The sequence below is a fragment of the Erinaceus europaeus genome, chromosome 2 (assembly GCF_950295315.1).
Source record: "Erinaceus europaeus chromosome 2, mEriEur2.1, whole genome shotgun sequence".
Lineage (NCBI taxonomy): Eukaryota > Metazoa > Chordata > Mammalia > Eulipotyphla > Erinaceidae > Erinaceus > Erinaceus europaeus.
The window spans coordinates 198574138-198601081 of record NC_080163.1 but is presented as its reverse complement, the minus strand read 5'-3'; the positions used below and the strand labels follow the sequence as shown (position 1 = coordinate 198601081).

At 44.6% G+C, this 26944-nt stretch overlaps 2 protein-coding genes across 3 annotated transcripts in view; one reads left to right on the top strand and one right to left on the bottom strand.

The window, feature by feature from the left end:
• Positions 1–11714, top strand: part of FAM241A (family with sequence similarity 241 member A) — a 39093-nt gene extending 27379 nt beyond the window's left edge. The window contains exons 2-4 of one of the 2 annotated variants that reach the window (XM_060186252.1): positions 9177–9907; positions 10134–11033; positions 11070–11714. In XM_060186252.1, the coding sequence (XP_060042235.1) occupies positions 9177–9422 (246 nt within the window). In that variant the 3' untranslated portion in view covers positions 9423–9907; positions 10134–11033; positions 11070–11714. Of the gene's footprint in view, positions 1–9176; positions 11034–11069 lie in introns of both variants that reach the window. The other variant, XM_060186251.1, reaches the window with a different exon arrangement.
• Positions 1–26944, bottom strand: part of TIFA (TRAF interacting protein with forkhead associated domain) — a 344732-nt gene that overhangs the window by 197734 nt on the left and 120054 nt on the right. The window lies entirely within an intron of this gene.

Below are 26944 nucleotides of genomic sequence, written 5' to 3'. Positions count from 1 at the left end.
CTCTCTCCTCTCTTTCTAGAATAAAAAGTTGACCAGGGAGGCTGCTCAGTGGGTGATACACATATGGGTGATATCCTAAGTTCACTTCCTGACACTGCATATATATATACATACCACATGGATAACCCAGCTAGTTGTCTTTAATTTTATTAGTATATTCTTCACGTTAATCATTGTTAGTACCAATGAAAGTAAACTAATGAAAGGTATGAGCACTATAAGAACCACAGGCTTTAAAATTTAACAGTACTTATTGTGATAAATGAAAAATTAAATGGCATAATGAGTATAAAGTGCTTAGCACAGCATCTAGTACATAATAAGCATTCAGTTCATGGTAGCTACTATTATTATTTATTTATTGACAAAAAGGAAACATTGTCAAAACCATAGGACAAGAGGGATACGACTCCCACAATTCCCACCACCAGATCTCTGTATCCCCTCCCCTCCCCTGACAGCTTTCCTATTCTCTATCCCTCTGGGAGCATGGACCCAGGGTCATTGTGGGGTGCAGAAGGTGGAAGGTCTGGCTTCTGTCATTGCTTCCCCGCTGAACATGGGCGTTGACAGGTGGATCCATATTCCCAGTCTGTCTCTCTCTTTCCCTAGTAGGGTGGGGTCATGGGGAGGCAGAGCTCCAAGACACATTGGTGGGGTTGTCTGTCCAGGGAAGTCATGGTTGGCATCATGGCATCTGGAGCCTGGTGGCTGAAAAGAGAGTTCACATACAAAGCCAAACAAGTTGTTGACTAATCATGAACCTGAAGGCTGGAGTTGTGCAGATGAAGAGTTGGAGGACGATCTCTGCTCTGTAGCTAGCTAGTAGGCATGTTTTAGTTATATTCCAAAGGGCCTGTGGCTACACTAGTTTCATTTCTATCATAGTCATCTACAGCCTGATCGCCTGGCTCTGTGACAAAATGTAACTCCTGCTAAGTTTTACAACATATAAATGTATTGGCCCGTGTTACTTAAAATAGTAAAAGTAGACGCATTTGCTGAATTAAGTCCTCAACCTAATCTGCTTGATCATTTCTTGGCTTTACTTTATACTGGCTTCATTTCATGGCATGTTTTCCCCTTGTGGTAATAAGCTGCCTTATCTCTTACCAGTCGGTCTAAACGGAGGGTTGGGGGAAGTGTTTTATATTCAACAGTTGCAGCAAAATCTTAGTTAGCTAGGGCTTTTGTTGACCTCTATTGGGATAAATATACTCATCCCCTACCAGTCACATGCCCAGGAAATGAAAGGTTCTCATTGGCAGGCCTGGAGTGGGAGTACATCTTTCAGGCAAGTCCCATGGATTCAGGGTGGGAAGGGGGTAATTTCCCCAAAGTTAAATCCAAGAGCCAGTAGGGGGAAAAAAGGTGGAATAAATACCAGATAAGCCAAACAACAGTGCCCCAATATATATGGAATACCACAGATAAAATTGCGCATGAGTAAAAATTAAAAGTGAATTTTAAAGTGTCACCTTCAGTGAGGAAAGCCTGTTGATAAGTAGTTTGCACTTCTCTCAAAGTGAATAAACAGAGACTCTGCCTTATTAACAAGCAACTGTTTCATAGAAAACATCCCACCTCAAGTTCTATGTAATTAAAATGTCTTAACACTTGAAGAAAAACACAACTGAGCTTCATTATCATGATAAAGATAATCACTAAGGTATTAATTATCTCAGGCAGCATGGGGCATTAGAAAGAATAAAAGGGGGAAAAAAGAAACAAGGCTTAAGTTCTTTTTTTTTAAAAAAAGGTTTTATTTATTTATTAATGAGAAAGATAGGAGGAGAGAGGAAGAACCAGACATCACTTTGGTACATGTGCTGCCAGGGATTAAACTCAGGACCTCCTGCTTGAGAGTCCAATGCTTTATCCACTATGCCATCTCCTGGACCACACAAGGCTTAAGTTCTACCAAAATGTGGTAGTCAAATGAGTTGCCAATAGTTGGAGTAGTTTTAGGCATATCCTAAAAGCTCTGTTTATCATTATTAAATATTCCCTTACTGTACCATCACAGTTCTATGTGCACCTGTTGAAGGAGTAGGTCCTGTTTACTTACAAAGCCTGTAGTGTTCATTAATGGGCAGTGTAGCTTAGTTCCTTCTCCCTTGTTTCTAAGTAAGAGACTTTGATTTAATTATCTTTAAGGATCCTTTTCTTTAAAAAAAAATCCCGTTATTACCTAGTGACTCACCTGTAATTTCTCTTCATTAATTTTGTATATCTTTTAAAAGGAATTTGGAATCAGTTAAAATGCCCCTTCATTTTTATGTTATGTCTTTGACTGTGGACCCCCCCCAAAAAAAAAAAAAAAAAAACCTCACTATTTTAGTTCCATCGTTTTTCTTCATTCTTTTTTTTTTTTAAAGGCCACAAGGGTTATTGCTGGGGTTCAGTGCCTGCTCCTAGTAGCCATTGTTTTCCTTTTATTTATTTTTCTTTTTGATAGAGACAGAAATTGAGAGGGAAGGGGGAACTAGAGCGAGAGAAACATGTGCAGCCCTGCTTCACTTTTGTGCAGTTTCCCTCCTGCAGGTGGGGACTGGAGGCTTGAACCCAGGTCCTTGCTCCTGGTAGCCTGTGTGCTCAAGTGGATGTGCCAACACTCAGCAGTTTTCAGTATTCTTGCTGGGTCCATTGTCTGACTGTGAAGGAAATTATACCTTTGAATAATATCCTTTCAATGGAGCCTTCCATACAGAGTAACATTTGACAGAGACACAGAGTGAATCGTGATAGAGCGAGGGACAAAGCACCACGTGCAGTTCTTGGCTGGAATACTGTTGGTGTGTCAAGTGTCATTTTTCATTTATTTTTATGATGCCCTGCAGTTCTGTCCTGCATGCTCCGTCATTCTTGCTTGAGGTTTTGTTTTGTATATTTGAGCCTAAATTCTAGTCAATACTAGAATATGAAATAGACTAAGCTGCTACAAATAGCTTTGCCAAGTTTAAGTTTTTAATTAAGATGAAACTTGAAATCTAAGCCATTTTTAGGCTTGATAAGCTCACTGTCAAATATTCTCTATAAACTGTGAGAAGATATAAAGCAAGAAGAAGAAGAAGAAACTGGTGTGTTCATTTCACTGTGCTATATCTGCTCAGACTGTGAAAAGGGGAACTAGTTATATAACTTTTCTTTCCCAGAGGCCAAATCGATCAGATTTCCTTAAAATATAAACATCATGAGATAGACAGTAGCTATGGGTAATGTGTCAGCAGCTGGAGGGAGTATGGGTGCTGGGTCTGTGCTCTAGAGGAAGAAAGGCAGAGTTTATTTCACAGCTCCTTCGGTCACTGAGCTTGCTGAGCGTAAATCAAGGCTCAGACACTTCGCTTCTCTGGGACTGGTTTCCTTATCTGCAAATGAGGAAGCAGCACTCTTTGCTGCCTCTGCCTCCTACCCAGCTTGTTGGGAAGATCAAACAGAGAACTGCACATGAAGGTCGGTGCCCGGCCTATAGGCGGTTGGTTAGCTTTCCTGCTATATTTCGGGTACCTACTACTCTTACTCTGAAAATCACTAGCAGCCCGGAGACAGTCAAGGACTCCAGAGCTCATCTGTTCATATTAGAGACTCAGAATACCCTGCCTTAGCTCTCCCACACTGGAGGGAGCTCTGGTGCCGGGACCTTTCCCATCCAACACTTGTCCTTCAGGCTCCAGCGAAGCTGACCTATATTTGTACCACCATCCCTGCAGTGGAGTGCTGAGGCCCACTGCTACCTGACCTCAGCGGCCAACTGCTAGATTATAGGGGACTGTGCAAAACAGTTGTGAGTAGCTGAAAATAGCACGACAGTCACTGGCACAGACTGCAGACTGGGCACATGATATGAAGCCCAGAGCTTCCTTCCCACCCCGCCAACCCCACTGTCAGAATGGTGGGATTTGGGGAGATAACCTGGAGACAGGAAAACACTGTGGTGAAACTGAGTGTCATTTCACCCGTGTGAGAATACTGCTGGGTGGGGGTTGATAGCATAATGGTTCTACAAAGAGACGCTCCTGCCTGAGGCTCCAGAGTCCCAGGTTCAGTCCCTCACACCACCATCCACCAGAGTTAAGCAAGGCTCTGGTTTAATATATATATCTTTCGGATCATTTGGACCTCCCCCTTCCCCCAGTCCAACTCACTTCCAGATATCTCTTTTTCAGAACCCACAAAACTTCACTTGTGGACACAGACAACTTTAAACACACACACACACACATACACACACACACACACACACACACACACACGGGCTGCTGCACAGTTGCATAATTTCAATAACTGTTGAATCTGACCGAGAGATATATAGGGGTTCATGATACTATTGCCTCTGTGTGTACTTGGGATTTCTTTTTTTCTCATATTAAAAAAAAAGGGAGAAGTAAGATGTAGCCACTGCTCTCCATACCAGTCCTCCCTGGTCTCCCACACTGTCTCCATCCAGGATCAGAGTTGGTATGACCCCTCACTGTCTCACTATCAAGCCTCTGGGAGTTACTGGCTCTGTGTTGTCCTGTGCTGTGTTCTGAGAGAGGCTAATGCACAGCTCCACTTAAAGTGTGCCATTTCTTTCTGTCTTTCGTGTTCACTTGCTTCCTTTTCTGCAGTTCCGAGGAAGCAGACCCAGAGAAACTCACACATGGCAGGCATGTTCTCTCTGACTGAATCACCTCCCCAGCTCCCCGCCACCCCTACTTTGATGTTAAGAGTTGCAGCACCTATGTCTTCCCCTGAAAAGCCCACAAGCAGTTTGTAGACGAATGTAAAGTAAATCTTCAAAGAAGGCATACTTTCTTTGCTTTAAAGCCACAAAAAACAAAAACAACAACAAAAGATGGGGGAAACGCCTTTAAAAACTTCAGAAAACCCTAACATATAATAAGGATATAAGTGGATGAAATTAGAAAGAGTAAATGCAAGTTTAAAAAAATGAATAAAAGAATCCAGAAATGATATCAGTGCTGCTAGACAGAAGAGAAGGAGGGAGAAGGAGCACGAGAGCAAGCTAGGGAACCAAGAGAGCCACCAGGTAGGTCAAGCATCTGTTCAAGTTCTATGCAGAAGAAAAGAAAGAGTTCATCTTAGACTGGAGCAGGACCTCCTGTCCATCTTCTTTAAGGCCATTCCATCCAAATAAAAGTATGGGAAGCTGAGAAACATAAAATTGGCATGATCACAGCACTTTAATGAAGAAAAAAATAATTCTGAAGGTAAATACAAAAAATAAAAAAAAGTCAACACCTAAATCCTAAATCAAGAGAGAATGACCGTGTCAAAAAGAGATCAGAAAGGGCCAGGGAAACAGTACAGCAGTAGGGTAAAGGACTTGCTTCCAAGAAGTCTCAAGTTTGATCCTGGTACCATCCATAATTGGGACTCAATGAAATAAAAGGGGGTGGGGGGGCAGGCAGTAGCGCAGCGGGTTAAGTGCAGATGGTGCGAAGCACAAAGACCAGCATAAAGATCCTGATTCAAGCCCCCAGCTCCCCACCTGCAGGAGGGTTACTTCAGAGGCAGTGAAGCAGGTCTGCAGGTGTCTGTCTTTCTCTCCTCCTCTCTGTTTTCCCCTCCTCTCTCCATTTCTCTCTGTCCTATCCAACAACAATACAACAACAAGGGCAACAAAAGGGGGGAAATGGCCTCTAGGAGCAGTGGATTCGTGGTGCAGGCACCAAGCCCCAGCAATAACCCTGAAGGCAAAATAATAATAATAAAATAAAAGGGGGGTTGGGGTGGGAGGGTCAGCTTTGGAATGTGTCTCAAAACTTCCTCAAATGAACAGGTGTTTTAGGCAAGTGATTCCCACCTCCACTCTTTTTAAAGAGAATTAATTTTTTGTTTGGCCCAGACTACACATGTGATGGTGTTTAATGCTCTCTGGTTATTTTGGGGAAACTCTACACCTATGCAAAAAGGCACACATGTGCGCGCCCACACAAGCCTTTCCCCATGTTACACCTGCTACGATCAAGTAAATGTTCAATAAATACTCATTTGAGTCAAGACTACTACAAGACTAGGCTTAATAAATAATAATTACAGTGATAGCAATGTATGAGGAGAGGCTATCTTAGGGTCGAGTGAGGAGAAACTAATCATAATAATTTTAACAGAGAATTAATAAAGAGATGTGGTAACTAGGTTTTAAGGCACAGAAAAGGCAGAAAGGTATATTGTACCAAAAGCAAAGGACTCTGGGTAGTGGGGAGGCTGCTTTCAGGTCCTGGAGCACAATGGTAGAGGAGCACCTAGCTGGGGCTTAGCGTGTTTTGCAGAAAACCGAGAAATGTTAAACATGTGCCAACAACTGTATTTACTGTTGACTGTAAGCCACTAATCCCCTCAATAAAAAAAAATAAAATAAAACACACACACACACACACACACACACACTAAGGCTTTTTTTCAAATGATGGTCGTTCAGACCATCATCATAAGCTTCACCTGGAAAATCGCTAGAAATGCAAAGTCTAGACTCCCAGCCCCACTCCTGGGACCCTGACTTCTGGAAACATTGGAAAACCACCACACTTGTAGTCTGCTGCAGTACCACAACCAGAGCACCAGCCAGAAGCAGACACCACTCCTGGGCTGGGGCAGAAAGGAGGTGGGGGTCGGGCGGTAGCACAGCGGCTTAAGCGCACATGACCCGAAGCGCAAGGATCAGCATAGGGATCCCAGTTCAAGCCCCCTCTCCCCACCTGCAGGGGAGTCGCTTCACAAGTGGTGAAGCAGGTCTGCGGTGTCTTATCTTTCTCTCCCCCTCTCTGTCTTCCCCTCCTCTCCATTTTTCTCTGTCCTATCCAACAACAACGATAGTAGTAACAATAAAAATAATTACTACAACAATAGAAAAAACAACAAGGGCAACAAAAGGGGAAATAAATAAATATTTTTTTTAAAAAAGAAAGAAAAGAAAGGAGGTGGGATTACTAAAAGTAGCAGACTGGGGAAAGGCCCAGGGGAGCTGAAACTCGGCCTTCCAGGAACCTGTGTTGGTGTGTTTGGGCTCAGAGTAGGCAATTCCTGTAAATTAGATCTGGTATTTCAAAATGGCACATAGAGATTTAACTCTGGGAGTATTGGAAAGCCCCAAACTGAAACCAGGGCTTAGCGTTCCTGGAGGCATTGCCACAGTGAAGAACTGTTGTTTCTTTAACACCTACAAGATCAAAATATCCATCAGAAGTCAGCAAGAACAAACCCCTTCTTCCTTCTTGGTATCTCTGGGCCTTCTATAGGAAAGTCTACTGGGGAGGCAGAATGTTTGCACAGTTCTAAAGAGTGAGCTAGGGGGCCACACATTGGCGCACATGATTAAGCATACACGTTACAGTGCACAAGGACCCAGGTTCAAGTCCCTGGTCCCCACCTGTAGGAGGACAGCCTCATGATTGGTAAAGCAGGGCTGCAGGTGTCTCTCTGTCTCTTCCCCTCTCTACCTCCCCTTCCCCACCCCTCTCAGTTTTTCTCTGTATCTATCCAATAAATAAACAAAAATATTTTTTAATACAAAAAAGAGTGAGCTAGAAGCAGTTGCTTAATAGCTGGTAAGAAAGCCTTAATTTTAGTAAGACTGAAAAGTAGTAGAGACAATAATAATCACTAGGGAAAGATAGAAGCAGGCTGGGGTTTTGGATCGACCTGCCAACGCCCATGTCCAGTGGGGAAGCAATTACAGCTTCTGCCAGACCTTCCACCTTTTGCTCCCCATAAAGAAGTTTGATCCTTATTTCCAGAGGGGGAGAAATGTTAGGGGGAGATGACCAGAGGACTCTGAAAACCAATTCCATCAGTACCCGAAGAGAGAAAAGGAAAAAAAGAATCTAGCTATGAGAATTGCTAAAATAATAAACTATTACCTTGCCATTAATAAAAGCAGATTTACAATTAAAGCAGATCTGCACATTAAAAAAGAATAATTTTTTTGGTACGTGAAATTGGGTACAAATGAACATTTTTCAGAGGAACTCACTTCTAGGTGGGCTTTGGCACTTATTGTACAAAACATTCCCATTTGAAAGCTGGTTCCCCCCCCCCCCCATGAGATTAATCAGAGGCAATGAGGCTATATATGCAGCATTTGAATAGGCATTCCCACCAGAGCTTATACTGAAGTCTTCTTAGCCAGGCTAAGACTCATCAATCAGCACAGTTATGACTGAAGCCTGCCCAGTAGCAAGACATGTGCTCGTTGGCTGCAGCTAGGTTCCTTCTCGTCTTAAGTGTCAAAGAAATGGACTGAAAAAGAACCTTCCTTACAAGGTTGCTCCAGAGAGTTGTGGCTCCAGCTCACAACAGTTGGGTAGGGAAGGCTTCTTTCAAAGTCATGGTCACTGCTAAGAGCAGCACAGACACAGACTCTGCATTTAGGCAGCTGTCTGTGTGACTGCAGGAAACCGGGAGCTGGATGGAAATGAGTCAGTGCCTTTTTTTCATGTGTAAAGTCAGTGTTTGGCCACTGAGGGTGGCTGAAATCTAGGACAGGTCGCCCCCAAACGTGGCCAAGCAGCACACTGGCGATGTTGAATTAAAGTCACTTAACAAATAGCCAGTGCAAGGACATTGGCCCTCTCTGTTTCCTGAAATCAGAAATAAATCTCTGTGAAAGCCCCCCTTCCACCACCATGTGATTGAAAGACACCGTTCTTACCAGACAAGGAGTCCAGGGTCTGTGTAGACTCTGTAAATAAACTCTGCTTGGTTCTTCATGGAATTAGCATCCAAACTGTAGTGTCTGCCTCCCATCATTTCTTCTCAATGTATTGTGGCTTTGTCGGAACAGCACCTACCCTGCCTGTTTTTGGGTCATTTCACAGGTCCCATATTCATGGACCTCTGTACCTACAACATTTGTCCTTTACTTTTGTTAATCTACTTTGTGTCCATTCAATGTTTAGACCAGCCAAAAGAACCTTAACAGGAGGAGAAAAATGTTCCCCTCCTAGACAGGGTCCAGCCAGTGCTGATTCCACCTAAATAAAAATAAAATAAAACAAAATAAATCAGTGCTTTTCATACTCTTGAAGGGTGGGCACAGACACCTCCTTGTCCTGTATGTCAATCAGTGATGAGCAGAAGTTCCCCCAGCACTATGGGGCACAGAGAACTACGAGATAATCACTTTCCTCACCACTGTCTCATTTCCTATTTATTTTTGTTTTATTCCTCAGGACACTGAAGAATCACAAGACCAGACTGGCGAGCCTATTAGAGACGACTACAAGAAGATGGGAACTCTCTTTGGTGAACTGAACAAAAACCTCCTCAACATGGGCTTCACCAGGATGTATTTTGGAGAAAGAATTGTGGAGCCAGTGATTGTGATCTTCTTTTGGGTCATGCTTTGGTTCCTTGGCATGCAAGCCCTTGGACTCGTGGCTGTTCTTTGCCTGGTCATTATTTATGTACAGCAGTAAAAGCTGGCCGAGCAAACTGTTGCTGGACATTTGCGAACCACCAAGGTGTGATTTGGTGAAGTTGTGTATTTCACTCCATGAAAACCGAGACGCTGGCCTTGTCTCCAGTGCTGTGCAGTTTTGTGATCCAATTGATGAGTGGATGTCATTTAAAATTAAACTCAACTCTCGAGCGTAACGGGGTTGAAGATACTTTCTGTAGCTGATTTGAAACTTCTGTTCTACTACTGTCATCTGTGCCCACTTATAAACAGACCCTACCTACCCCCATGCCAAATCTTCAGTAATACCACCAAGATAGCCAGCGGGGGAAATAACGGATATGGACCTCAGGTTGGGCACGATAGGTCTTGGTGCAGAGCTCCACTTTAGATAGGGAAGAGAATGAAGCAAGGAGCTAAAAAGTCTTAACTGAAGAGTCCGTGGAGTAACCCCATATTGAGAAACACCCGAATATCTATTGGTCCTGCTAAGCTCAATCCAATGTAAGTGATAATTACTAACACTACCTGAATGTCTTGATAAAAATCAGTAAAGCCGGCACAGTTTTCTAAAGATTGAAAATATTATATTTATTATGACTGGGGAAACGTCCTCTGACGTGTGACTTTTTTTATAATGTAGCTAACAGCTGGGCCTGTAGTCACTCAGTATATATCATTTGGAATTTTAAACAGTTTTGGTGCTAATTACTTTTTATGAATTTTACAGGTCTTACAGGCCAGGTCCATAGTTGGCTACACCCTATGGTAAGGGTCTATTTTCTTATATTTAACAAGCTGCATATTTTTTCCGAGATAGACATTTTCATTGTGTTTCTTTTTTCAAAACCTTATACTTTTTTAGTTTTATTATAACATCATTCTAAGATTTAAAGACTCTAGCTCCTGGCTTGGCCTGGATTATAAAAAAAAAAAAAAAAAAAGATTTGTATTATGGCAGGAGTAATTTACTCTTGTTTTTTAAGAAAAGCAAAAGTCAGCTCATATTATTAGATATCTGTATTGGAAAATACATTATTACAGTATGAAACCAAAATATTTAAATCTGGAACTTATCAGTCAGCTGTAATAATATTCCACTAAGGCTGAAGAGAAGTCAGTAGTTGGTCAACTGTGTTATTGACTGTGTCTTAATTCAGGACTTGAGGTTTTATACTGAAATAAGCATTTCTTTAAATACACTTGAAAATGGAAAACAGGTTTATGATTTGTATTTAACTTTTGTCTCAAAGACAGTCTACATAGACAAAAAAAAAAAAGTAGTTAAGATAATCATTTAGAACTTCAAGTTATATAAGTGTAAAATGGGATAATCGGGCACTTTTCTCTTTGGCAGGGCAATAACTGAAGTGTGTCAGCTCTTTACTAATCCACTGTGTAAAGCTTTTTCCTTATTCTGTTTTATAAACGTATAGTCTCAGTGTCTTCCACTCTGAAGCAGCAAGGTAAACGGACACGTTCAGTTTAGATATTCAAAATCAGATAACCCTAAGCAAAACTACTAGCGAGCACTGAGAAGTTTTGTGCATTTGTAGGAATATGAACCTTTTAAAGCTTAACTAAAAAAAAAAAAAAGAAGACTTTGTACTATATCGTTATGTTTTACTAGGTTTGCACTATTTCCATGGTCACCCCATGAATTTAGTTTAAGTGAAAGCTGTTTTAAAAGTTGTCTGGTTTGTGCACAAAGAATTGAGGGGATTTCATGGGAGTGATGAGATTTTGTATATCTGCATTAAATATTTTTTAAAAGCCTATTCTTTTCGAACGCTACAGGGGAGTTCTAATTCCTCACCGCTGTGCAGAAAAGACACAGTGTGCATACACAGCATATCTGGTCCCACCAGTGCCTAAGGTTGAAAATATTTTTAAAGTTAATTTCCATAACAGTTCATTTTTGTAAGGTCAATACTATGCACAGTACTATCTACACATGTGCTGCTAACAAAAAGATGTTAAATTATACAAAGAAACAAGATAGTGTACTGTTATTTCTTCTGCATTTACTACTGGTTCAAGCAGTATGTTATCTTCCTTTTTTTTTTGTTTGCATTGATTGGGAAAATATTGACTTATTTGAGCAAATTAAAATATTCTCTTATTATATATATATATATACACACACACACACACACACACACACACACATATATATAGTAAAATGCAGACTATGTGACTATCCTGAAATGAACTTTGGTTCATGGTACAATCATGAAAAGAGTCAGTCACTTCAAACACAGAAGCCAATTTTCAAAACTGCGATTGCTTACAAATAAAGAGATGAAAGTCACAGTGCTGTTGTGAGATTATTAATGTGTATATCACTCGTATACCACCAGTTATCAAATTAAAAAAAAAAAAGTCAGTGAAATGACTATCGACAAATGAGTCCATTTTCCCAGAAAATGAAAGTTCACGATGTTGTAGTGACCTGTCCTCCCCACCCCCGCCCTGCCCTCCTCTCTCATTTGTTTCCTAGCTGTCATATCTGAACTATCTTCCTAGCCCTGGCCCCTGCTGAGCCAGTAGTGTGCTGATATGCAAGAGCTGGCACCAGCATTCCCCCCAACTGTCTCTGTTGACATCAGGTCATCTGCGGGGACTGTTAAAGGTGGGAGTGATCACGCCATGGGCAAGCACAACAGACTGGGCTCTTTCTGTGCTGGCCAACCAGTCATTTACCGTGTGTCCGCGCACTCAAAGCCTCTGTTGTCGCAGAGACATGACAGGAAGCCTATTAAGACAGGTTCTCCCCTGCCCCCTACCCCTGCACACACCCGTCTACGTCTATCTCAAACTATTGACATCTCTCTTTTTTTAAAAAAAAAAAAATTTATCTTTATGTATTTATCAGACAGAGACAGTCAGAAATTGAGAAGGGGGGGGCGATAGAGAAGAAGAGAAACAGACACCTGTAGCACCATTTGCAAAGCTTTCCCCCTGCAGGCATGAGTATCTGATCATCACAGTAATGGAAACACTCTGCTGCTTTTTTTCCCCCCTACCCGTATGGCTTACAGCCAAATAAAGAGGACAGGCTCTTCTCCACTAGCCCAGCTTGCAAAAGCCCTCTGTTAACAAAGAAGGCATTGTTTGTGCACTGCAGAAGGCTTCTCAAGCAGAAAAGCCCTGGGCTGGAGTACCTGCTGTCAGTTACCAGTGCTGTGGTCATGTGGGTCTCTGATGTGAGGCGCCACTATCTCAGCTCCGCCAAGGCCCGTCAGCCGCGGCCACTGTGTAAACTGCCTCCCTGGTCAGATGAGTCACTTCTCTTCACCAGTGGCCACCAGACACATTCCTAGCAGGATAACGTGCTACTGAGTCCTCAAAGCATGGTCAGAATTGCCTTTTTCTATCCCAGTTGCCTCCTAGTCAAGAGCAAGATGACTGCACCCACAGCCTGACCTCTGCCTCCTACCTGCTGTCTTTAAGCCCAATGCAAGCCAGTGCTAAAAAGGGCTCAGCTGGGTTTTTCAGTGCAATCTCATTTCCAGAGGAGGCCCAGGGGACAGACAGTGATTTTTTTTTTAATCTTTTATTTAACAGACAATGTCTTTTGTTTGTTTTTATTACAAAGTTGTTGTTGTTTTAAGTCTATTAATTAATTTTCGTGTATCTGGCTCACATAGCCACAGCAAGGTTGAAATAAAACTTTACAAGGCACCAACTGCTATGAACTTTTTTCTTTAAATAGACAGCAGGCAGGCCCCAGTGCACGGGACTTGTGTGTCTGAGATCCCACGTTTAAGGCATGGTAATGCCACATGCCAGAGCTGAGCAGTGTCTCTCTCTCTCTCTCTGTCTCTCTGACTCAGCCTCCATTTCTCCCCCTGTCTCTCTGATTCAGTTTATCTCTGTCTCCCTCTCTGTCTCTCAGATACACACTCTCTTTCACACACACACACACACACACACACACACACACACACACACACACTTCAAAAAACATCAATATGAACTTACGTTTAGCTTACCATTGGGACAGATAAATAAATCCAGAAATAGACTTAAATACATGTATATACAACAGTTAGGCCTGAAGGAGGTCAGGACATAACTGCCCCAAAATAGATCACTATGGTTGATTTAGAGCTGAAGGCAGGAACAGCAGATGTGGGGGATCAGAGAGAGAAAGAGAATTAAGAGAGAGAGAGGGGGGCTTTCTCTGAGTTCCTCTTATCAACCTACAGGCTGACCCTTTGAAAGGACCTCAATCACCATCTAGCCCTTCCCTGGCTCTTGGTAAGAAAGGAAGACAGGAGTTGACACCACAGCCAGACCAACAGTGAAAATTTTCATACCCTCCCCCCTAGTCTAAGGGCCTATTCCTCTTCCCAAACATTTTCTCTCCCTAAGATGCCAACAAACTCCTCACCCCTTCCACTGTTAAGATGAGCAGTCTCTCTCTCTTCAAATCTCACTATTGAAGAGGAGGTGTTTACTTCGTTTTGTCCCCTGTGTTTACTTCGTTTTGATGCCCCTGTGCAGGTAAAATTACAATTTAATCCATGGCTGTACTTTTTCTCCTGTTACTACACCTATGAGTCCTTTCATTTTGTAGACCCAGGCTATAAAAGCTGGGAGGGTAGGAGAATCTTGCTTCGCCTCTGGCACACACATTTCCAAGCTGAGAGGACCTAAAAGAAAGCAGCATGCCAACACCCAGGCCTTTGTTCCTGCTGCCATTTTTCCAGACTCTGGCTCTTCAGAGAAACAGCTTATTCTAGGCCTGGACGGCAAATTTACAAGATGAACCTGTAATAGCTTGCAGCAGAGAAGTGTCAAAGATACACGGGCCCTGGGAGTGGTGTACACAGTTGAGCCAGTCATTACTCTGTGCAAGGATCCAAGTTCAAGTCCCCAGTCCCCATCTGCAGGGGGAAAGCTTTACAAGAGATGAAGAAGGGCTGCAAGTCTCTCTCTTTCTCTCCCTCTCTGTCTCTCCCTCCCTCTCTCCTTTTCTGTCTCCCCCTTCTGTCCTGCTGTCTGTATCCAAATTAATTATATATATATATAATATATATATGTATATATAAAATATATATATATGTCACAAGGGGTCCAGCGGTGGTGCACCTGGTTAAGCACACATATTACCAAGCACAAGGACCTGGGTCCCAGCCCCCGGCTCCCCATCTGCAGGGGATCTACTTCACAAGGAGCAAAGCAGGTCTGCTTATCTTTCTCTCCCTCTCTCGCTCTCTCCAAAATTATTTTATTTATTTGTTGGATAGAAACAGTCAGAAGTGGAAAGGGAAGGGGTGATAGAGAGACACCTGCAGCCCTGCTTCACCACTCGCAAAGCTTTCCCCCTGCAGGTGGGAACCAGGGGCTCGAACGAGGGTCCTTGCGTATTGTAACATGTGCACTCGTCTGTTTCTGTAATGTAGTGGTTATCACTTCCACCTCACATGTGCGCTCAACCAGGTGCGCTACCGCCCAGCCCCTTCTTCCTCTAACTCCCCAACCTCTCTCAGTTTCTCTCTGTCCTATCTAATAAAAATTAGGAAGGAAGGAAGGAAGGAAGGAGGTGCGGGGGAATGACTGCAGGAGCAGTGGATTCGTATTGCTGGCACCAAGCCCCAGCAACAACCCTGGTGGCAATAAAAATAATGTTTATCACACACATGTGCATATACATTTACATACAGACACAGAGCAAGGGACCAACTGAAAGAATTGCCAATGACCAAAACCGGCACAATATGAGCAAGAAAAGATTGCAAGTCACAGTAGACTGCAACTCTAAAATAAATATCCATACACTCACCCTGATTAAAAAAAAAAAAAAAAAAGATTACTAGCAAAAACTCGCTTTGATCAGGTAGCAAATAGGCAGAGACAGACCTATGCAGAAGCAGCCCAGGGAACTTGCAGAGCTCCTGTCCCTAGGTTCAGCGGAGCACTGTTCTCCTCACAGCTCTGAGCTTGTACTCAGGAAACCTGACTGCAGCCTGACTACCTGACTCAGGTTAACAATACTGAAACCCCCAACTGAGGATCCTGCTACACTGTGCCTGGCCTGGCCAGTACACCTCAGAACTGCCAAGGCATCCAAAGTGAGGAAAGTCTGAGAAACTCACAAGTGAGTGGAGTCCCGGGTGGGATTCTGGATTTAAAAGGAAGATGATGCCTTTTAAAATAAAAGCTGGAGGGGCCAGGTGGTGGCGCACCTGGTAGAGCGCTCCTGTTACAATGTGCAGGGACCCAGGTTCGAGTCCCGGGTCCGCACCTGCAGGGAGAAAGCTTCACGAGTGGTGAAGCAGTGCTGCAGGTGTCTCTCTGTCTCTCTTCCTCTCTATCCCCCTGCCTTTCCTCTTGATTTCTGGCTGTCTCTAGCCAATAGATAAATAAAGACAATAAAAAATAAATAAAAGGTGGGCTTTGGTGAGTAATGGATTGCTGTCGGTCCATCAGTTGTGACAGACGTTCCACCTAGCAGACAGTCATGTTGCTATGACTCTGGAATATTCTAAATTGATTTTTTTAAAGTTTATGTTAAAAACAACTTTGTTTGATGTGGCCCTCGGGAAGGTATGCAGACTCTCATGTGAATTGGTCTACCTGGCCCAGTTCTTTATTTTTAATCTCTTCAAGAGAAAGTGAAAGAGAAATGGGGAGAGAAGAAAGACAGACCCCCCACAGCATGATTCCACCATCCGGGGATCTCCTCCAGTGTTACCTGGAGCTCAAACTCAAGGCCCCATGGGTATGAGGGCATATCTTCAGCTGGGTGGGAATTTTGATACATTCCACCTGGATCCTTAATCACACAAGTAAATATGTAGTATTCTTAGTATGACCTTGTAATGGCTTCTGAGGCATGTTTGTGTTTTCTTTTTGCCTTTTCTTTTTTTCTTTTTTGAAAATTTTTATTAGTGATTTAATAATGATTAACAAGATTGTAAGGTAACAGGGGGGTACAGTTCCATACAGTTCCCACCACCAGAGTTCCTTGTCCCCTCCCCTCCACTGGAAGCTTCCCTCTTCTGCTTTTTTACTCCAGGGTTATCACTGTGGCCCAGTGTCTGCACTGTTAGTCCACTGCCTCTGGAAGCCATTTTTTACATTTTTATTTGTAAAGGAAATATTGACGAGACCATAGGGTAAGAGGGATACAATTCCACACAATTCCAACTACCAGAATTCTGTATCCAGTCCCCTCCCTTGATACCTTTCCTATTCTTTTTTTATTTTTATTTATAAAATGGAAATATTGACAAGACTATAGGATAAGAGGGGTACAATTCCACACAATTCCCACCCCAAAACTCCATATCTAATCCCCTCCCTTGATAGCTTCCCGAATGTTTATCCCTCTGGGAGTATGGACCCAGGGTCATTATGGGGTGCAGAAGGTGGAGGGTCTGGCTTCTGTAACTGCTTCCCCGCTGAACATGGACCTTGGCAGGTTGATCCCTCTCTCTTTCCCTAGTGGGGCAGGGGTCTGGGAGGCGGGGCTCCAGGACACATTGGTGAGGTCGTCTGCCCAGGGAAGTCAGGTTGGCATCATGGTAGCATCTGGAACTTGGTGGCTGAAAAAGAGTTAAGATATAAAGCAGAACGAATTGTTGACTAATCATAAACCTCAAGGCAAGAATATTGCAAATGAAGATTTGGGGGCCTCCGTTTTAGGAAAAGCTAGTTAGGTCTATTTTAAGTATATTCCGAGTGGTCCATGACTGCTAGTTTTTGCCTGAGCCTAACATCTGATATGCAGGTGGACCCAAGTTACTGTCTGGAGAGATGATGTCATGGCTGGAAAAAGGGCTAGAAAGCTGGGCCAGGGAAGAGAGTAGCTCCCAAATATGGGGAAAATATATAAGTATTGTTAATTGTAAACCCCATCGATTTGATCTGGGGCCCATAGTCAGCACAGGAGCCTGCGTAACCTCTGCATCCCTGTAAGTCTGAGCTCACATTCTGTGGTTACAGCTAGGAACATTCCAGAACTAATTTTAAGACCCATCTTCCTTGGGCGGTAGGTAGAGTACGTTATCCAATTTCCCTTCAGAGAATGGAACAGTCCCAACCCTTGTTGATCCACATTGACAGCAAGGTTCTATGGGGGCCCACAGAGGGGTCCATTATGTTGTTCCTGATGGAGATGACCAGTGACAATGGAGAGAGGGATCTATTCTAGGTCTAGGCCCATCACGGCTGTGTGGGAGTCCCAGGACTCCCCAACTAGGGCCCCAGATGATGGGGTGGCCTGGTAGAGACTAAAGAGTCATCATTAAAGTATGCCAGTCTCTTGCCCTTATTCAGCTTTTGTAGTCCTTAGTTTGTCTGACAAGGTTAGCTTTGGAGTGATTGAGGGATGTGTAATAGGAGATAGGTGAGGGAGATATCTAGGTCTAAGCAGAAACAGTTTCATTGGGTACTTTATAGTGTCTTTTTAGGTCTTTCTACTTGCTTGCTGCATAGCCATTTTATATATAAGGACAGGACAGAAAGAGATTGAGTGGAGAGGGGAAGAGAGAGAGGAGGAGAGAAAGACAGACACCTGCAGACCTGCTTCACCGCCTATAAAGTGACTCCCCTGCAGGTAGGGAATCCAGAGGGCTCAAACCAGATCCTTGGATGGGTCCTTGCACTTTGCACCACGTACACTTAACCCGCTGTGTTATCGCCCAGTCCCTGAAGCTTCCCTATTTATCCCTCTGGGAGTATGGACCAAAATTCTTTATTGGGGCAGAAGGTGGGAGATCTGGCATCTGTAATTGCTTCTGCACTGGACATGGGCGTTGCCAGATGGGTTCACACCCTCAGCCTGTTTCTGTCTTTCCCTACTGGGGCAGGGCTCTGGGGAGATGAGACGTCAGGACACATTGGTGGGGTCACTCCTTTTACACGTTATTCCACAGCAGAAATATAAAATCCTCACTGAATCACTCTTCTTTGAAAAATTACTGCTCTGTAACATTCCACGTGAACATCTGATTAATGTTTAATAATCTTCTACAGGAAGCAGAAAGATTAGGAATCTAGATACCTGAATGCAAAGCAATTAGCTCACACTCACTGGAGACTTTGGCTTGGACATTAAACTCCTCAGATCTGGGAGCACCTGCTGGGTGTGTGTGTGGCGGGGGGCATCCAGAACACCCTCAAGTTGGGCAGGCCCTCCCAAGCCTCCCGACCTGTGTGTGTCCTGCTCTGCTCAGGACCACAGCAGGGGCCCCTTCCCCTACTTCTCCAAGGAGAGTTCTCAGACTGGAAATATCTGAGAATATCTTCCCAGAAGGCATCACTGTGGCCCTGTCACCTCCCTGGGCCCTGGAGAGGTGCTATTCAGGGACAGGGCCTGCCTCCTGGCAACCTTGCTCTATGTTCCTGCCCAGCTGTGGGGCATCTCCCAGACATCTGCATGTCAAGAAGCCATCCAGGAGGTAACCCAAGGTGCTGAGGACTCTCTGGAGCCAAAGGCCTCACAGGGTTTGCTGACGGCTTATGACAGCAGCATCTGTTTCCTTCTCATTACCGGCTCTTCTGGTTTAAGAGACTTTGAAAACATGGTTGCCTGGATATTCTCAGTCTACACTCTTATCAGCTTTTAAGGAGCCATGGCTCTCGCCAGCAAATGGTGATTACGAAAAATATCTGCTTTCTGTAGAAAGCACATGGCTAACAGAGAGAAGGGAGCTGTGCTTGGCCCAGGGTATTTCCAAATGATTCCCGCTCTCCAGCAAGCTGGGCTTGACTCTCCTGTTTGTAGCCAGCAGTTTAATCTAATGCTCAGAGAGGTATAAAGTGTAATCAGATAAGGATTTTGGAATATCTTGACTTTGGTTAAATATTAAATGTGGAGTATATACATTTTCCAAGGAATGTGGTGGGACATGAACTGAGTGGTGAGCATTTCATTACTGCAGCTTCATTTATGTGCGACACTGTGCGTACATGTATAATAACATCAAAGGTAATTTGGGGGGCTGGGTGGTGGCACACCTGGTTAAGTGCATGTATTGCCATACACAGGGACCCAGGTTCTAGCCCCTGGTCCCCACCTGCAGAGGGAAAGCTTCACAAGTGGTGAAGCAGGTCGGCAGATGTCTCTCTGTCTCTCTCTCCCTCTTACTCCCTCTCTCCCTCTCAGTTTTTCTCTGTTCTATCAAGTAAAAGAAATAAGTTAAAAAGAAAACTTTAAAAATATGTTATTGTTTTTAATCTGTGCTAATTTGTACATTTCATGCACGTCCCTGCCTGGCAAAGGAGTATTTTTTATTTACTATCTTTATTTATCTGATAGAGACAGCCAGAAATCAAGACGGAAGGGGGAGATACAAAGGGAGAGAGGCAGAGAGGCACCTGCAGCACTGCTTCACCACTTGCAAAGCTTGAACCTGGGTCCTTGCACAAGACCATAGGATGAGAGGGGTAAAATTACATACAATTCCCACCGCCAGAGTTCCGTATCCCATCCCCTCCTTGGAAGCTTTCCTATTATTTATTCCTCGTATGGACCAAAATTATTTTGGGGGTGCAGAAGGTGGAAAGTCTGGCTTCTGTAATTGCTCCCCTGCTGGACATGGGCATTGGCAGATGGATCTACACCCCCAGCCTTTTGCTCTTTCCCTAGTGGGGCAGGGTTCTGGGGAAGCGGGGCTCCAGGACACATGGGTGAGGTCATCTGCCCAGGGAAGTCGGGTTGGCATCATGGTAGCATGTGCAACTTGGTGGCTGAACAACATTAAGATATAAAGCAGAAAAAAAATCGTTTAATAATCAGGAACCTAAAGGGAAGAATAGAGCAGGTGAGATTTGGGGTCTCCATTTTGGAAAAAGCTAATAGGTCTATTTTAGGTATATTCCAAGTGGTCCCTGACTTTACTAATTTTTGCCTGAGCCCAGTACACAGGTGGGCTAAAGGTATTGTCTGGGGCTGATGGTGTCAGAGTTGGAAATAGGACTAGAAAGCTGGGTCAGGGCAGAGAGTAGCTCCCAAATATGGGAAAAGTATATAAATACTGTTAACTGTAAACCCCATAGATTTGATCTGGGGCCCATAGTCAGCACAGCAAACTCTGCATCCCTGCAGGTCTGAGCTCGCAATCTTTGGTCACAGCTAGAAACATTCCAGGCTGCACTCACTGCAGGACCCATCTTCCTCGAGTGGCAGAGTATATTGACCCAAAAACATCCCTTCAGAGAGTGGGGCCGTCCCTACCACTGTTGTTCCACATTGAGGGCAAGGTCCTGTAGAGGTCCACAAGAGGATCCACTGTGTTGTTCCTGACGGAGATGACCAGTGAAGGTGGAGAGAGGGAACTGTTAGAGGTCTAGGCCCATCATGTCTATGTGGGAATCCCAGGACTCACTGACTAGGGCCCCTGATGATGGGGTCGCCTGGTAGTGACCAAAAGAGCCATCATTAAAGGGTGTCAGTCTTTTACCCTTGTCCAGCTTTTATAGTCCTTACTTTGTCTGACAAGGTTGGCCTTGGAGTGACTGAGGGAAGTGAACTAGGAAGTAGGTGGGGAGAGTATCTAGGTCTAAGAAGAAACTATTTGATTAAGTACTTTATGGTACTTAATTTTTAAAAAGTGCCTTTTTTTTTTAAGTCTTTTTACTTGCTTGCTGCACTTATTGAGTCACTGCAAACTATTGTGCACTTTTACAGTAAGGTCTATGTTATTTCTTTACTTCTGGATACATGTGTGCCGGTCCCTGTTCAGGCACCAGATGCCGGGCTCGCTTCGCGAACGGGAGACAGATGACCAGGAACTCATGGCTGAGCTGGGAAGCAGTGCAATCTTTATTGCTGAGGAATGCCGTGCAAGCTATATATTCTCTAATCACAATCCTGTCCTATATATATCTCCTGAGGCAGAAGTGTCAGGTCAGAAGAGGATGTATGTAGGGTAGGGGGTGGGGAGAAGGAAAAAGCCCTCGAACCAGTGGGGATTAAACCAGTGCCCTACAGGCAGGGAGTTCTCAGGTAAAACAGTGATTATGTAAATAGACCACAGCATTAAGCAGGAGGGAGCTGGCATGCTGCCCAACACGTGCACATGTATTCTGTTTCATGGGTTCTGGTTCTGTAACTTTGTTAGGAAGTGCACCACCCCAAATGGAATTGAGGTGTTCTGTGAGCTAGGAACGGTCTCCCCAGAGTACTGAGGCTGAAGGGTTGGCATTCAAGGCCTGGTGTCTCTGGACACAATCCGAAGTGAAACGTGTTGAGGTGGCACTGGTTGCATTGTTTTGGTTGAGATCAGCAGATGCAGGAGCAAATGGGATGGATGGAGTGAAGCCTGCAGGAATGCACACCCAGTCCTGGACTGGGAGAAATATAGGTTTTATAGAGAATGGGGAGGGTTCCTGCTGTCTTAGAGTTTAAGAAGGTAAGAGATAAGTTATTATTGTTACCAAGTTATTTGGGAATTTGGTTTACTTTGAAAATAGAGTGTTTTATACTAATCCATTTAGTGAAATAGAAAAGCTGCAAAAATACATATTAAGAATGTTAGTGGGTTAGGAGTATATAGCACAGTGGTTCTGCTAAGAGACTGTCATGTCTGAGGCTCCAAAGTCCCAGGTTTAATCTGCAGCACCACCAGAAGCCAGGTCAGCAGTGCTCTGGAAAAAAAAATGGTGGGAGGGTATGTTAATAAACTAAGTTTCTATTAATAAATAAGATGTTTCTCAAAGTTTTCCATGAGGTGTTGGCCTTCAAGATGGAATTTTCCAAACTATGTCAAGCTGCTTCTGTAACTCTTGCATGAGTGGCTGGGCCTGAGCACAGACGGGGGGCCCTGTTGAGACCAGGATGGCAAACAGGAGGAAGACAGGCAGCTGCTGAGCTGTTGGCCTACACTGCACCTGGCCTTGGGCCCAGGGAGCTCCACAGGCAAAGTCCTCATTGGCTGCTGGGAAAATGAGCTTCATGTCACACAAAGGTCACTTGAAACACTGAGAACTACTTGAAATGAGATAAAAATAGGTTACCAGGGCTGGGGAAACGGCTCAATGTTAGAGCGCTAGACAAGACCCCAGGGAACCAGCACTGCAGATGCCAGAGTAGAGCTGTGCTCTGGCTCCTCCCTTCCTCTCTCTTGGCTCCCTCCTCCCCCCCCCCACCGCCCTTCCATTTCCTATTTCTCTCATAATGAATAAAACTAGGGCAGCAAGATAACTCACCTGGGAAGAGGCTGGCTTTGTCACACACATGGCTCCACCACACTGGAGGAAGCTTCTGTGCTGCTGCTGCTGCTGCTGCTGCTGCTCTCTCTCTCTCACTCTTGCTCTCTCGCTCTCTCGCTCTCACTCTCACTCTCTCACTCTTGCTCTTGCTCTCTCTCTTCCTCTGGTTCTCTGTTTTGGATTCTACCTGAAAACAAAGGCAGCCCAGAGCAGTAACACCCAGGCAATGTCAGAAGATAAAAAGAAACAAATAGGGAGCTGGCAGGCGGCTTATGCAAAACGTTACCATACACAAGGACCCGGGTTCAAGCCCCAGGACCACCACATGAGAGTACTTGCAATGAGGAAGCTTCACAAGTGGTGGAGCAGTGCTGCAGTGTGTCTCCTAGCTGTGATTCTGTCTGTCCCTTAACCTCAACCTAAAGAAAAGGCAGCGGTGGGGGCAGGGGCGAGGGGAATAACTACTATAAGTTGTGCAGTAGTACAGGCATTAAGGTTCAGTGAGCACAGGTGGAAAATTATGTGTGTGTGTGTGTGTGTGTGTGTGATAATATATATATATATATATAGAAATAAATCATTAAAATAGGTTACAAAGTCAGTTCTGTGGTAAACTCTGCTAACATTAAAATACTGTTCGATGGAAGAGTGTCACCACCAAATTGGTGGTATACAGAATTCCATTGTGACTATGCAGCAGGTGTGCTGAGAGATTGGAGGGGAGCTTGAGTGAGCACGCACGCGCGCGCGCGCACACACACACACACACACACACACACATACACACATACACCTGCTGAGGCGTGGTGGAGCGGCAGATGGCAGAAGCTGGGATAGACTCTGGGGGCTGTGGGGACCAGAGCCTGGAGTGAGTGCCAGCTCCTGGGGCGATGCTGACAAAGGCATCCGCAGAAAGCTTGGTATCCAGTGTCTCTCCAGTGGTGACCAAGAAGTGGCAAGCTGGCTGCCGCTACTGCTGTGTTGCTGAGTCACTTGACCTGTGCTGTGTTTTAAATGCCTTAAAACTCTTTTTCTCTCGTGAGAGAGAGGAAGTGCAGAGCACAGCTCCATGTGAGGCTGGCCATGTCTACATTCTGCTCACAGCATGTGCTCATTGTTTTAGAAAGATCTTTATGGGGCTGAGGTCAAAGGTCCCGTGGATTTTGTAGGGCTGCTGCTTCACCATCTGCAAGGCCAGCTGGGGGCCTGTTACTAGTGGCAGCTCTGAGGGGGTTTTGGTGCTGTGCTTGCTGCCAGCCTCTATTTCTGCCTCTCTGGCTGGCTCCGCACTCCCCGCCCCTGCCTCCCTCTCTCTCTCTCTCTCTCTCCCTCTCCCTCTCCCTCTCCCTCTCCCTCTCCCTCTCCCTCTCCCTCTCCCTCTCCCTCTCCCTCTCCCTCTCCCTCTCCCTCTCCCTCTCTCTCTCTCTCTTTCTCTCTCTCTCTTAAAGGAGAAGAAGAGCACGCAGAGCAGCAGTCAGGCCTAGAAAGTCTGGGAGTCAAACCTGCAACATCACAGACAAGAGACTTGCTGGTCAGCACTGAGCATGAAAAAATATATATACTGCAATTTAAGAATTGCTGTGTAAGGTATTTGATCTTAATTCACTAGTTTCATAACTTGGCCACATACCTGGACCAAGGTTTCACTACATTTGAAAACAAAACAAAAACATGTTTCTGGATTTTGTGTTTCAAATATCTCCCTTATTGTACCCATCACTGCATAGAGCTTGCCTCTCTGTTTCTAGTCGAGGGTTCCATAGACATGTATTTACTTTCATTCCCCAGTAATGTTAATTTCCATGAACATTCAAGTGTCAGGGGGTTTCTGAAGCAATCTCCACTTTACCAGCCATCTGCCGAGACGATTCTGCCTCAGGTTGGTCTCTGTGTTTCTTTTTTTGCCCATTTGGGTTATCAGATACCCCACGTGAAGCATTTTCTTCTTCTCATATGACTTTGATTTTAAATTGACAGTGTCTTTTGGTACACAAAACATTTCCTGTCAAGAAACTAAACATTGTCTTAGATTGTTCATGCTAGTGACATCAAATGAAAAATGGATTTCAAAGCCAAGGTTCTAAAGAGTTCTCTCTAATTATGTTTTACCTAAAACATTTTTTAATCTCATTAATATATTTTTCTAGATTTTTTTTTTTTACCAGAGACTACTCAACTCTGACTTATGGTGGTGCAGGGCATTGAACATGGGATTCAGAGCCTCAGGCATGAGAGTCTCTTTGCATAACCACCATGATGATATGTACCCCACCCCTAATTCATTCTCCTTTATTGGAGGGATTGATGCTTTATGGTCACCAGTAAAAATACAGTAGTTTGTACATGTGTAACATTTCTCAGTTATCTTTTTATTATTTTTTCATTAACTTTATTTATTGGATAGAGACAGCAGAAATGGAGAGGGAAGGAGGAGAGAGAGATGAAGAGAGACAGAGACACAGGCAGCACTGCTGGACATGCACAAAGCTTTCCCCCTGCAGGCAGGAGCAGGGGCTCAAATCAGGCTCCTTGCACAGTGTCACATGGGTGCTCGACCAGGTGCGCCCCACCGGGCACTCTCAGGTTTCCATGTGAGAGTCTAACCCCCTAGGGCCTCCTCTGCCCTCAGGACCCAGGACCTGAACACTGGCCCCTCCACCCCAGAGGCTTTTACCTTTTACTTTGGTGCAATACACCAACTCCACTACAAGTTCTGCTTTGTTTTTTCCTTTCTGGAAACAGAGTGTGTGTGTGTGTGTGTGTGTCATATATATATATGCAATTTTAGGTCATCACTGCTGTTTCATTATTTCAGGCTGAATTTTTTCTAGTAGATTACAACCATGAGGGGTCAAGTGGTGGTGCACCTGGTTAAGTGATAACATTACAATGCAAAAGGTTTCAGATTCAAGCCCCTGGTCCCCACCTGCAGGGGGGAAGCTTCACGAGTGGGGGAGCAGGGCTGTAGGTGTCTCTCTCTTTCTCTCCCTCTCTGTCACCCCTCCCCTCGCAATCCTCTCTGTCTTTATCCAGTAATAAACAAATAAAACAGTAGATTACACCCATGCACACACACTCATATGCCAGCAAAGAGAAGGGGTGGGAGCTCACAGCACAAAAGCCTCCCTCCATGCATTAGGGACGGGGCTTGAACCTGGGTTGTGCCCATGACAAAGCAAGTTCACTCTGCACAATGGTTTTGCATGTAGGACTGGCACTTGGGTTCACAACACTGTTCTTCTCTCCCTAAGGCGTTCCCCAACTTGGCTCTTCCCATTCCCATGCTTTCTGTAATTTTCTGGGCAGACTCCTTTGGGAGCTTTTGAATTCCTGTCCTCAGCTGCATTCTGCTGCGTGTCCACCAGGTGGCAGCAATCCCCATAGTTGTGTGTAAGCATTTTGTGTAGTGAGGAGAGCTCAGGCATTGTGCACTGTGGATGCCCAGTTGGAATTACACATAGATTCCCAAAAACGTCTATTCTTTCCTCTAGAGTGTGCTGTTCCCCCATTTGACTTTACAAGTGGATGGGATTTCTTTATTGGTCTGGGGAGACTGCTGATTGGGAGCTTCTGAATTCCTGTCCTCAGCTGCATTCTGCTGTGTGTCCACCAGGTGGCAGCAATCCCCATAGCTGTGTGTAGAGATTCTGTGGGATGAGGAGAGCTCAGGCATTGTGCACTGTGGATGGCCTGGTTGGAGCTGCACAGAGGATTCCCAAAATATTTGTTCTTTCCTCTAGGGTGTGGTGTTCCCCTATTGGCTTTACAAGTGGATGGCTTTTCTAGTTAGTATCTGAGGACTGCTCATTGGGAGCTCTGAATTCCTGTCCTCAGCTGCATTCTGCTGTGTGTCCACTAGATGGCAGAAATCCTCATAGCTGTAGGTAGTAGAGATTCTTTGCAATGAGGAGAGCTCAGACATTGTGCACCGTGGATGCCTGGTTGGAATTGCACATAGATTCCCAAAAATGTCTAATCTTTCCTCTAGGGTGTGGTGTTCCCCCATTTGGCATTACAAGTTTATGGGATTTCTCTGTTGGTCTGGGGAGACTGCAGATTGGGAGCTTCTGAATTCCTGTCCTCAGCTGCATTCTGCTGTATGTCCACAAGAGGGCAGAAGAACAGCAGGAGGGAGCCTTGTGGGCGGTGCTCCAATGAGATTGCTGGCAGGGTTTCTGGGTGAGCCCAAAGGCCCTGGCCTATGAGAGAACAGGCATTGACCTGGGGGTGTGGCTCAGAGAGCAGCCTGCCAATGAGAGCACAGATACTGCAGGGGGGAGGAAATGTCTCTGGAAATCAGCCTATCAGAGTCTAGCCTAAGTGTGCACAGCTGGGCCTTGCAGATACCATCCAATGAGCGTCTTGGGTCGGCCA